Here is a 13,956-nt window from a genome sequence, read left to right as displayed (position 1 = left end):
AGATAGAGCAGGGAGCTACGTCGAACTACTCTTCAGATTGAAGACCACAAAACAACAAGGTGTACAACTAAAATAGGTAGCTGTTGCTATCACCGGCGACAGTTGGTGTGGTACATTGTGAAAAAAAGCGCCCCAGTTGACGCCTTTGGTAGCAATATTCGTATATTACACCATATAATTGCTTCTCAGAAATGAGATCTTCTCAACAACTGATCTTTGACATTGTAACGTTTGCGAACTACAGAAATTGTATGTCTACTATATGATACGTACAATTGGAAATGCTTGGAGAGAATATATATCTAGATCTATTAGTCTTTCAGTATCGAAGCAACTGAAAACTCACAATCGATTGTACTGCTTATAATTCTGTCAGGATCCAAGAAAGTTACAACTGGGTAATGCGGGTAAATGGAATTGTTTTATTGAATTGCCTACGCATTTAAAATTATTATTCGCATTTTAGCTGTTTCCACGGGTTTAATAAGATCGCTTGAAATTCATATCCACACGGAAAGATTCACATAAAAAATTCTCAGATTAAACGGCATATTGCGTATAAACCACATTGAACCACACCTGGATTTTATTCTCTAAAATGTGACTTTTCAGCTGTTTCTCTCGCAGTTAATGCACAAGTATGCAAAAAAGAGAAAAAAGTACTACTTAGACTACACCTCAATAGTAAGGGGAGTACCGTCAACGATAGGATTAAAATAAATGTAATTCCCGAATCGTCGTTACGTTATTCAGTGTCAGCAGTGACGAATAAATAAGTTTTAGACAATTGGTAACACCAGAAATGCTGTTTCTCAAATATGTATAAAGTTGCAGGAGGAACGATGAGATAGAAACACTAGGCGTGACACAGTCCACTTCATATTTTTGTTTAATTTCTAGTTATTGACATAAGGCATTCAGAGCAAATGCTGCGACCGCTGTGCAGGGAATACTGGCTCGGTCTCAGACGGCAGTGCAAACAGTACAACTTGCTAACAACCTTTCCTGTTCCACTAGAACTTCTTACAAACATAATTTACCGTGCCTTGCCCTCTGTACAGCTCACACAAAATAACGTGGTACCGGCACAGATATGCTTCCTCGACGTGAGCACTGAGTAATTGCATGCCGTTGTTCCTCCAATCAACCTACACACTTCGAACGTTCTCGTTGCTGTCTCTCCACTACACAGCGTGGCGCCACAGCCATCACACAGCTTAACTGCAGGGGAAGTTCTCCGTAATCAGGCTTATGTGTTTACACGTAGTGCCATGAAATTTGTAAGGGAGGAGGCAAACGAGAAAGCAGAAATCTCATTAACGATTGTTCTTGAGAAGATTGCAGGAACCCCTAGCTGTTCCTATCACTTAATAAACAAAGTAAAGGAAGAGGAAATAATTAGCTACAAGTACTTCGTAAGGCTTCACTGCTTCCGACAGATGTGGAAGAAGAAGAAACTCTCTCATTTTACACACACAAACCCGTCCTCCCTATGCCGCCACCCTCATACGTAACATTATCATTAGCTGAAGCCAGCTACATACCAAGCTCTGGTTTTTAGTTCAATAATCAAAGAGTATGAAGCAAAACTAAACACGTTAAACGTAATTTCAATACTATGATTGTAGGTGAAATAATATCCTGAGTTCTTGCAAACACGTGTCAATTTTGAAATAACGAATGCGTGCTACTGTCTTTATAGCGAATGTAATATAAACCGATATACATAAATTCTTTGAACATTACCTCTTTAGTCAGGCTCTTTGGTGTGTTTACATGCTGGAAAGCACATGAGAGTTGCTGCCTGTGACAAAGTTAGTGTTGTGCTATAGACTACACCGACTGGAAAACATAAATTATATTTTCCAGAGTAATATGTGCACCAGGAATAAACCCAGCGATTCTAACAACTGTAATTAATGTCACATTCAGTGCTATTTGTTCCGATTTTCTGTCTTGCCATAGCAATGCTGCCAATCTTGTCACGGTCCGCGCGACTCTCCCCGTCGAAGGTTCGAGTCCTCCCTCCGGCATGGGTGTGTATGTTGTCCATAGCGTAAGTTATTTTAAGTTAGTTTAAGTAGTGTGTAAGCTTAGGGACCGATTACTTAAGCTGTTTGGTCCCATAAGATCTTACCATAAATTAAAAAAAGAAATGCTCCCAAATACATTAAGTGTGTACCGTCTGATGAGTCGCAAGGCGATTCCAAACAGGTCATGATAAATGAAAACTGAAGCATAGCGAAAGGTGACTGGTTACAGTTATTTCTTGAAACCTCGAAGAAAATTTTATTTATTGGTAATATTGCCGAATGGGTTATCGGATGACTGCCACATAATTAGCAAGACCGTGCTTTTCTTGAGTTGTCATCGTTGTAGTAAGCTACGTTGTCCAGCATGCTACATTTTTACGCCTTTTTTGTTTCACGAGATTTGCTTCCGGAAGTGCACTTTCGACCTTGCTTTTCTTTGGCTGGTCCTTTATTTATGTGTATATTTCTATTTCGTTACTTTCGCGAGGAACTGTTGACTCGGAATGTTTATTTTTGTCGAGTTGCTGGTGGTACTGAACTAACGTTTAATGCAACGGTTTGCAGATTCGCTAGCTGTAGCTTACAAGTTATACACGTTTCTGCATGGCATTCAGCTGTCGAAATGCACCTACGATTCGCTCTGCTGCAGCTGACACTAGAGCCCCAACTACTACTGTTTTTCCCGTCCCCTACCCTGGTGTCTGCACAGCTACGGGCCGAGTTATTTTGTACGCACTGTACTTTTATTGCTTACCGTCGCAAAAAAGCAAATTTCACATTTAACCATTTTTTCCATTATTTCGCTGATTTGAAAATGGTGTTCATGTCAGCATAGTCCTCACTTGGTTGTGCTATCTTTGTAGGCATGTGATGCCGAAAACGGAGATGTGATCAACGTTTCACTGACCGATTTCTCCTTGTGTTGCAGTACATTGGGACCATGGATGTACCGCGGCCCAAGAGCCGCGTGGAGATCGTCGCCGCCATGCGTATGATACGGGTGAGTGATGCTTATTGCTGATATGATGCGCTAAAAGCCGGCCGGGGTGGCCGACGGTTCTAGGCGCTACAGTCTGGAACCGCGCGACCGCTACGGTCGCAGGTTCGAATCCTGCCTCGGGCATGGATGTGTGTGATGTCCCTAGGTTAGTTAGGTTTAAGTAGTTCTAAGCGCTAGGGGACTGATGACCTCAGAAGTTAAGTCCCATAGTGCTCAGAGCCATTTGAGCCATTTTTGATGCGCTAACTGTAGCCTTAATACAGGGCAGACAGTGCAGCTCCATCCACCAAGGCCAGCCAGATGTCGCAGTTGGCACAGGAAAGCTTTCCCTCAAATCTCTGTAAGAAAATGAAGTAAGTTTAGAAGGTGGTTCTTGCTAACGTTTCAAAACCCACGAAGTAGTGTAGATGCCGATTAGATAACTAATACACTACTGGCCATTAAAATTGCTACACCAAGAAGAAATGCAGATGATAAACGTGTATTCATTGGACAAATATATTATACTAGAACTGATATGTGATTACATTTTCACGCAATTCGGGTGCATAGATCCTGAGAAATCAGTACCCAGAACAACCACCTCTGGCCGTAATAACAGCCTTGGTACGCCTGGGCATTGAGTCAAACAGAGCTTGGATGTCTTGTACAGGTACAGCTGCCCATGCAACTACAACACGATACCACAGTTCATCAAAGAGTAGTGACTGACGTATTGTGACGAGCCAGTTGCTCGGCCACCATTGACCAGACGTCTTCAATTGGTGACAGATCTGGAGAATGTGCTGGCCAGGGTAGCAGCCGAACATTTTCTGTATCCAGAAAGGCCCGTACAGGACCTGCAACATACGACCGTGCATTATCCTGCTGAAATGTAGGGTTTCGCAGGGATCGAATGAAGGGTAGAGCCACGGGTCGTAACACATCTGAAATGTAACGTCCACTGTTCAAAGTGCCGTCAATGTGAACAAGAGGTGACCGAGACGTGTAACCAATGGCACCCCATACCATCACGCCGGGTGATACGCCAGTATGGCGATGACGAATACACGCTTCAAATGTGCGTTCACCGCGATGTCGCCAAACACGGATGCGACCATCATGATGCTGTAAACAGAACCTGGATGTATCCGCAAAAATGATGTTTTGCCATTCGTGCACCCAGGTACGTCGATGAGTACACCATTGCAGTTGCTCCTGTCTGTGATGCAGCGTCAAGGGTAACCGCAGCTACGGTCTGCGAGCTGATAGTCCATGCTGCTGCAAACGTCGTCGAACTGTTCGTGCAGGTGGTTGTTGTCTTGCAAACGTCCCCATATGTTGACTCAGGGATTGAGACGTGGCTGGACGATCCGTTACAGCCATGCGGATAAGATGCCTGTCATCTCGACTGCTAGTGATACGAGGCCGTTGGGATCCAGCACGGCGTTCCGTATTACCCTCCTGAACCCACCGATTCCATATTCTGCCAACAGTCATTGGATCTCGACCAACGCCAGCGGCAATGTCGCGATACTAAAAACCGCAATCGCGATAGGCTACAATCCGACCTTTATCAAAGTGGGAAACGTGATGGTACGCATTTCTCCTCCTTACACGAGGCATCACAACAACGTTTCAGCAGGCAACGCCGGTGAGCTGCTGTTTGTGAATGAGAAATCGGTTGGAAACTTTTCTTATGTCAGCACGTTGTAGGTGTCACCACCGGCGTCAACCTTGTGTGAATGTTCTCAAAAGCTAGTCATTTGCATATCACAGCATCTTCTTCCTATCGGTTAAATTTCGCGTCTGTAGCTCGTCATCTTCGTGGTGTAGCAATTTTAATGGCCAGTAGTGTATAAAGCACATGGGGGGGGGGGGGCGCAGATGTCGGAAAATACTCCATAAATTGATGACAAATGTTGAACATGTGACATCACTAGATACCTTACCACAAGTGCAGCAGTTGGGCTTATCGCTCCTCCCTCGCCGGTAGTGGGGAATGTAATACATCTCTCAGCCAGGGTATCCTTTTTCGTTCTTGCATTATCCCCCGTGATCGTAGCGGAAACACCGGCTCCCGTCATAAGTACGAAGTTAAGCGCCGTCGGCTTTGCTAGTACTTGGATGGGTCACCGTCTGCGGAGTGCTGTTGGCAAGCAGGGTTCTCTCAGCCCTTGTGAGGCCAGTTGAGGAGCTACAAGATCGGACAGTGGTGGCACCCGTCACGAAGACATAACGGCCGAGAGAGCAGTGCTGACCACATGCCCCTCCAAACAACATCCGTCGACGCCTGAGGGCTGAGGATGACACGGCAGCCGGTCGGTGCCGTTGGATCTTCAAGGCCTGTTCAAACCATGTTTGTTTTATTATCTAATGCGATATGGTAGTTCTAGCGGTAGTGAGAATAAAAGAATACGATGAATCGGACGAGATACGTCATGTCGTGAGGTCACATGTTCAACACTCGTCATCCACCTTTGGGGTATTTCCGGCAGTTGCGGCCCCATGTGTCTTGTATAAAATTACTTATCTCTGCGTCATCTATGTCGCTTCGGCTTTGTTTAAAAATTAATAAAAATTACCGTGTATAGGCCGACATCAGCCAATTGAAGAGTGAAAATGGAAATGTACCAGTTTTTCACAGCACGCTGCCATTGCTATTGTGTTCTTGGTACTCTGTTGCATGTCCCTAAACTCGATACAGGTGCTCAACCGTGGAGAAAGTGTTTCAAACATGCGTTAGTAGACGACACATGGTCTTTATGCCATGCTGTGCTTCCCTCTGGAGCTTCAAAATTTAAAATATATGAGAAATACTTTTTGCTAACTATAGTACTAACATTAAAAGCAAGGTCAGCGTTGGCCGTAATATTGATGTTTTATTGATGGCAGAATCGATTTTCGATCACATAGTGATCATCTTCACTGCTGTACAAATTAAACTCAGACACTGTTATCAAGTTATCAATAACCGAAACTGAGAAGCGATTGATTGTGATGGCTTCTCAGATTTGCTTATTGATAACTTGATACCGGCCAACGCTGACCTTCCTTTTAATTTAACATATAGTCGTTGTGCACGCAGCACTCCATGGAGTCGCCAATCTATAGTACTAACAGTTAAAAACACAATGCTGTATTTCTGTCCTTATATTATCACAAATAAAAATTAGTGCTTCAGCACTAATAGTATTTGGAACAAAAACTTTATTCTTGCTATTTTGTCGAAAACTGACGGTTTTGACACCTTGGCTGTGTACAAAGGACGATTTTATGCGCTGCAAAGAAGGAAACAGCAATTATTCACTGCTAATAATGCTGTTTATTTACAAAACAGAGCCGTTACCGGTTTCGTATTGACAGGTTCATCATCAAAGAGCTGTCACGTTTATATAGGGTGATTCAAAATTTCTACTACAGTTTTCTGAGGATTGTAGAGGGAACTTAGCTGATGAAGTTTTGATAAGAAAAACATGACCGGAAATGTATAGTTAGGATGTAAGATAAGTTTCAAGATCAGATCACTTTGAAATATCACACTTCACGGCACGCACATAAGCTGATGAGAGGGCACCGTCGCCAATCACGTCCGAGAACTCGGAGAGTACTTGGAGAAATTTGTTACCTTCGGAACGAGGAGGGCTGGCTGTTGTGCTTCATGAAAGCTTGTTTATGTATCGTATGGCAATACAAATACAAAGCTTACAAAACTACTACGCTTTAACACCCCTCCAGCACAAAACAACACAGATTATAACAGCTATACATGGAGATAAAGGTCTTTCATGTATTTTGTAGCGTCTCTCGTCGCTATGAGGAAATCTTCGAAAGGACTCCTGGATGCACGAGGGGACATGTCGATAAAACAAGAGCAACTGTGTGTCGTTCCGCACCTCAGTCACACGATGTTGATGAAGATTTGCTCCACTTGTGGAGAGTGTCTGTACATTGTCCATGGTGCATTCAGATGCGGTTCAAGGTACTCAAAATTGCCCGAGGCTGGGCGAATCTAGGGGGTTTCTCCTGGATGCAACGCAGCTTCAGGCGTTTAGGGAACAGTTTTGTTGTCAGCAGCGTTTCCATTCACAGACGGCACCCGATTCAGTTTCCGTGAGAGTCCTGACTGATGAGGTGGGGTTACCTTGATCTTAGTCTTTTTCGCTCCGCAGGAAATACGTCGTCCATTATTGGAATGTCGGTTTTATTAGCACTCTTCCGGTATTCACGCAGTAGCGCTCTCTTCCGTCTGATATCAGGAGGAGGAGTGTAGCTCAAGACAGGTAGCCAGCATTTGGGAGTAGATCGTACTGACGCACTAAAAATGCGTGTTGTTTCGTTAAGTTGTACGTCTATCTCTTATTCGTGTGGAGTGTTAAGCCAGAGAGGCGCACAGTACTCTGCTGCTCAGTATACCAAACAGAGTTCTGATACTCGGGGAGAGTCTGCTGTCGATCCCGAACGAGAGTCACAGAGCTTTTGGGGAATGTTGTTTCTGGCTTTGAGCTTAGCAGATGTTCGTGTCAAGTGCTTCTTTATAGGAAGCGTCATATCTAGAGTGATCCCTAGGTATTTTGGATGCATATTATGATGTAGTTAGTCTCCTTCAAAACAGACATCGGCTCTGTGTGCCAGTCTATTGGACAGATGAAATCATGAAACTTCTGTTTTACTTGAATTTGGCTGTAGCCTCCATTTAAGGAAATAGTGGCTTAAGACGTCTACATCAGGAGTTAGGATTTCTTTTGTATACATGTATATAAAACAAGAGATGAGCAAAGACGTATCCCTGTGGTAAGCCATTATTCAATACATTTGGGTAGCTAGTGTCTTTTTCTGTAGTTACTGCAAATGTCCTTCGAATTAACATTAAATACTACCAATTCAGTGAACTGTGGGTGCAGCACGATCAACAGGGACTTACATGCTTTGAGCGAAAATAATGGTGCATTGAGAATGACTAGCTTCTAGCCGAAATCTAGATCTGCATAATAAAATTTAAAAATGATGACTGATTGCTGCAATCTATAATTTACAGCTTATAATTAGTGCTCAATGGTACAATTGGGCGTTAATTCTTAGGCTGCTCTGATGCCTTGCCGTGCTTGAGTATTGCTATGTTCTTCGATTGCTTCATTTTTTATGGGACTGAAACAGATGTCATAATGTCAGAGAAGATATCCGCCAGCCATCTTTTTGCGTAGATACCAATACACGGAAGGAGTTCTAGGTGGATTCTGACGCTTCCCAGTGCCTTTGCGGGTTTTAAAGTGTTAAGAGCAGCAGACATTTCATATATGTAGAAAGTTCTAGAGAAGTGAGATTGTTCATTAATATTGTTTTTGAGCGACATAAGTTTGCGTCTTATGTCTCACAAGAACTTTATCCCTTAGTGCATTTGACGTGGACAGTCCTATTAGCTGATATACGAGTTGTTTCTTACTTTAACTTTGTTTCCAGCCTACTTGCTTAGTAATGAACATGGTGTTCTACTTTATGATTGAAAATTGATTGACTCAACAGTCTCTGTGCACCTAATGCGTCTGGCTGTACTGAGGTTATGGAGTAGGTTATCTGCTATTCCCCAGTCCTCGCTTTTTAGAAATGCATCATAATGTTTCACAGTAGTTTCATTCCAACCTGGAATATATTACTTCTGGTAGCCCCTAGGTATTGCCTTCTTTGCTGCACTTAACATAGCTCCAACAAGCCTCACATAGTTTTTTTGCTTTTGGGGAATTCAGCCATATTTTTAGCAAATGCTCCCACTTTACTTTATGAAGTTCCATTTAGGTCATGGAAAGGATTAAATACATAAGTGGGACATTATTCCAGATTCAATTAAGATTGGACGGTGTTGGCTGTGTGGGAAGTCTTTTAATATGAACCTCTGACTTCGGAGAGGTAATTTGTTTTCATTAGTTGTTACAAAGCATAGATCGAGATTGTACTACTGTCCACTGGCTGCCGATACGAATGTTCCTTTATCCTTTCCATCAAACACCATATATAAGCTCACCATTTTCATCACTTTCCTCATACTTTAGTTGAGTACGGTGGTCGTTAAAATCTCCGAGGAATATGGCGGAGTGTTGTGATACCGGGATAACCCATAGAGGCCAAGAGAGACACACTAATTACTGTTATTTCTCCTATTTTTACTGTGGCTTCGCGGAGCTCATTGAGATCAAATACAGAGCAAAGATGTGCATTCTTCATTGACAATCGTACGTATGTTGCCACTCCATAATCACGGTGGTACTTTGCTCCTAGTAATTCAAAGCCAGGAATATTTTCTATCTTATTCATTTGATGTTCATTATCAGTATATATTTCCCGAACAACGACAACATCGATGTTATATTTTGCTAAAATCTTCTGTAAGACTCCGCATTTTGGTTTACTTGTGCCTTCAATGTTGATTTGACATATCTTGATAGTGGATCCAAAGTTTATAGCTGGAGGGTCCTGGGAAGATAATATTATTAATAATGGCTGGTTGTTACTTTTTTCTTCGCAAGAATCAACTTGTAAAAGCTTTCTTATTGGCAACTAAAACCAATCGTTACAGCGTTCTTAATAAAGTACTTATTTTCTAATTTGTCCCATTATTTTTTGTAGTGATGCCTCGAGCAAAATAGTTCCGTGTTAATAAAAAAACTTCCTCAGTCTTTTTGGATACATATCACTTACATACGATCAAGGATACATCGACTTTTATTTCTCCTGAGAAATGTCAGGTTTTCCCGTTTCCACTCTTCAGTTGGCGACTTTTGGCTGTCACCGTTATGCATTTATTTTGTACTTCGAAACATCCTTGCCTTTGTGAACGGAAGAGACAGCGAAAATAACAGTAAGTAGTATCCTGTGAGGAATAATTAGGCTTTTTAGCGTGGGTGAACGATTATTTTCTCTATAGGAAAGTAGTTTCAACCTCGGTGTTGCAAGTAAAACCATTTTAGGATCATAAACAGTATACGCTTTTCCATATGAACTTAGACTCGCTGTTTGACTCGGTAGTCTTGCAAAGCTTTTGTGATGACTTATGCAGGGGAAACCTTAAGCGGAATGTTGACTGACAGTCTTCGGTTAAACGCGGTTAGGGGAACCTGGTACGGACAGCGTTCACACCTCTGTCAAAGGGTGAATTAACGTCCCCTTGGCTACAGCTCCCCAGTGAAACAGGTGTATGTTGTGCAGCGATATAGTAAAGCTGGAAGCAAGCTTACCTACTAGCTCCGGAACGATTGTCTAGGAAACACCGGCACAGCGAAGTAAAACCGTCCGTAACAACATTTGCTACGAAGCGTATGCGATGCATGGCGTAGTTATGGAACCATAACGGCTCCGGGAAATCAGGGGTTATTATTTTGTGAACACCAAAAGGATGTGGATTCTGCGCTACAAAGTGTTGCTCTGCTTTTGTAAGGTAGTAGTTGTGGCTTCCGGTCGACGGATATACCGGAAATTCACCTGAGAGGCTCTAGAGAGGCAGTGTGAGGTAGCTCAGGAGGTGGGTGATCGATGACAGTTCGGATTTCTTTATTTTGGTGAGACAACCAATCAAAAGATAGACCCGGAAAACGAGTGGACAAGCATGGGGGGGGGGGGGGGGGTTGGAGACGGATGGGTTGAGGGGCAATGCTGGCACTCGGAGTTTGTCTGTTGCGGGCGGGTAACGATTGTGACTGGAGAGTAACCAGCACGAAGAGAGAAGTTGGGGATTCTACCTGCAGCAGAGGAAAGCGGAGAGACGTAGTGTGATGGTGATTCGGATTTAGAAAATTTCCTTTGTCTCACGTGGTGAACTTTTTATAGTGATTCTGGCGACACAGTTTTTAGCTAAAGGTTTTGGTTGATTGGGGGGGGGGGGTGGCATTGTTGACAGTCCGAACTTCGGTATGTATATTTACGTGTCTAAGTAATTGCCATAATTCGTGTGGTACACTATGGCCTGTATTGACTGTCGAATGTCCTCGTCTACGAAGAAAATTACCTACATGTTTGTATTTTATGCAAACACCTAAGTCGTTGGCAGTGAAAATTCAATTCACAATAGTTTCTGATGGAGCAGAGCCTGTCGTTGTATAGGTTTGTTTATCGTCTTTTTCTGCAAATAAGTTCAGTTGCAACAAGGATTGGCCGTATAGCTTACATTTAAAACAAACGTTTTCTTTCACATGATCACAGCATCTTTCAGACGCATTTGTTTATGATTCAGTCCAAATATACGTGTACATCAACATTGTACCTTTCAAATACATAAAATACTAACATTCCCGAAAAAGATAAAAAATACACAGAACTGCATTTAACTATTATGCTGTTCTGTATATACACTGACGGGAAAAAAATCGAAACACCAAAAGATAATTAAAGTAGAGTAACGAAATTTTGGGAATACATTCGTCTACGGACGATCGCAACTTAATGTAAGCGCGAAATAAGCCATTGCAAATGTGACATGCTGCTACATTATTAACCGATGTAGCCGCCAGAATGTTGAATGCAAGCCTGCAAACGTGCATACATTGTGTTGCACAGGAACAGTTTATCGGATTACTGCACTTCGTCGGTCAATACAGGGACGGTTAATTCTGTTTGTGGATGACGCTGTAGTTAGCCGGTGGTTGTGGCCGAGCGGTTCTAGGCGCTTCAGTGCGGAACCGCGCTGCCGCTACGGTCGCAGGTTCGAATCCTGCCTCGGGCTTGGATGTGTGTGATGTCGTTAGGTTAGTTAGGTTTAAGTAGTTCTAAGTCTACGGGACTGATGACCTCAATTGTTAAGTCCCATAGTGGAAATGGAAATGAGCGTTTGGCGTCTTTGGCCGGGAGGCCCCTCGCGGGGCAGGTCCGGCCGCCATATCGCAGGTCTTATTACATTCGGCGCCACATTGGGCGACCTGCACGCCGGATGGGGATGAAATGATGATGAACACAACACAACACCCAGTCCCTGAGCGGAGAAAATCTCCGACCCAGCCGGGAATCGAACCCGGGCCCAGAGGACGGCAATCCGTCACGCTGACCACTCAGCTACTGGGGCGGACAGTCCCATAGTGCTCAGAGCCATTTCTGAACGCTGAAGTTGTCGCCCGATAATGTCCCATATGTGATCGATTCGAGACAATATGGTGATCGATCAGGCCAAGACAACATGTCGACAGTCTGTAGAGCATGCTGGGTTACACCAACGGTATGGGGGCGAGCGTTATGCCGTTGTAAAACACTCCCGTGCACACTGCTCATGAATGGCAGCACGACAGGGCGAATCACCAGACTGACTTACAGTTTTGCATTCAGGGTGCGTGGGAAGATCAGGAGAGTGCTCCTGCTGTCATATGAAATCACACTCCACACCATAATGTGGACGTTCAGTGTGAGCACGCAGACAGGTTGGTTGCAGACCTTTAACTGACATCCTCCTAGGCAACACACAATCATCACCGGCACCAAGGCACATCAGAAAACACAACAGAACTCCACGCCTTCCAATGAGCCCTCGCTTTACGCCAGAAGTCGTCAATGGCGGTGATTTGGGGTCAGTGGAATGCACGCTATAGGGCGTCTGGCCCCGAGCTGTCCTTGAAGTGACGATCTGTAACAGTTCGTTGTGTCACCGCGGTGCCAACTGTTGCTCAGATTGCTGCTACAGATGCAGTACGATGCGCCAGAGTTGTGCGCCGAACGTGATGGTCTTCCCTCTCGGCAGCGCCATGTCACGGTCCGGAGCGCAGTCTTCTTGTGACTGCAATATCTCAACCAGTTTCTTGTAGCCCTGTTACGCGACATCGTTCACGCAGTCAGTGAGGTGTTGATAATGCTGCCTTTGTCGCATTAAAGGTATTCTTGGCTAACATCAACATGTCCGATCTCAGAGGTAACTAACGCTCGCGACCGTTATACACTCCTGGAAATGGAAAAAAGAACACATTGACACCGGTGTGTCAGACCCACCATACTTGCTCCGGACACTGCGAGAGGGCTGTACAAGCAATGATCACACGCACGGCACAGCGGACACACCAGGAACCGCGGTGTTGGCCGTCGAATGGCGCTAGCTGCGCAGCATTTGTGCACCGCCGCCGTCAGTGTCAGCCAGTTTGCCGTGGCATACGGAGCTCCATCGCAGTCTTTAACACTGGTAGCATGCCGCGACAGCGTGGACGTGAACCGTACGTGCAGTTGACGGACTTTGAGCGAGGGCGTATAGTGGGCATGCGGGAGGCCGGGTGGACGTACCGCCGAATTGCTCAACACGTGGGGCGTGAGGTCTCCACAGTACATCGATGTTGTCGCCAGTGGTCGGCGGAAGGTGCACGTGCCCTTCGACCTGGGACCGGACCGCAGCGACGCACGGATGCACGCCAAGACCGTAGGATCCTACGCAGTGCCGTAGGGGACCGCACCGCCACTTCCCAGCAAATTAGGGACACTGTTGCTCCTGGGGTATCGGCGAGGACCATTCGCAACCGTCTCCATGAAGCTGGGCTACGGTCCCGCACACCGTTAGGCCGTCTTCCGCTCACGCCCCAACATCGTGCAGCCCGCCTCCAGTGGTGTCGCGACAGGCGTGAATGGAGGGACGAATGGAGACGTGTCGTCTTCAGCGATGAGAGTCGCTTCTGCCTTGGTGCCAATGATGGTCGTATGCGTGTTTGGCGCCGTGCAGGTGAGCGCCACAATCAGGACTGCATACGACCGAGGCACACAGGGCCAACACCCGGCATCATGGTGTGGGGAGCGATCTCCTACACTGGCCGTACACCACTGGTGATCGTCGAGGGGACACTGAATAGTGCACGGTACATCCAAACCGTCATCGAACCCATCGTTCTACCATTCCTAGACCGGCAAGGGAACTTGCTGTTCCAACAGGACAATGCACGTCCGCATGTATCCCGTGCCACCCAACGTGCTCTAGAAGGTGTAAGTCAACTACCC

At 45.0% G+C, this 13,956-nt stretch overlaps 1 protein-coding gene across 1 annotated transcript in view; it reads left to right on the top strand.

The window, feature by feature from the left end:
* Positions 1-13,956, top strand: part of LOC124795983 (carboxyl-terminal PDZ ligand of neuronal nitric oxide synthase protein) — a 975,569-nt gene that overhangs the window by 547,816 nt on the left and 413,797 nt on the right. The window contains exon 2 of the mRNA XM_047260064.1: positions 2,962-3,033. Coding sequence (XP_047116020.1) covers positions 2,962-3,033 — 72 coding nt within the window. The remainder of the gene's footprint in view (positions 1-2,961; positions 3,034-13,956) is intronic.

The sequence above is a fragment of the Schistocerca piceifrons genome, chromosome 4, assembly GCF_021461385.2.
Source record: "Schistocerca piceifrons isolate TAMUIC-IGC-003096 chromosome 4, iqSchPice1.1, whole genome shotgun sequence".
In the NCBI taxonomy this organism is placed as follows: Eukaryota; Metazoa; Arthropoda; class Insecta; order Orthoptera; family Acrididae; genus Schistocerca; species Schistocerca piceifrons.
Note: the sequence above shows the minus strand (reverse complement) of the source record. Positions and strands in the feature narration are given on the sequence as shown.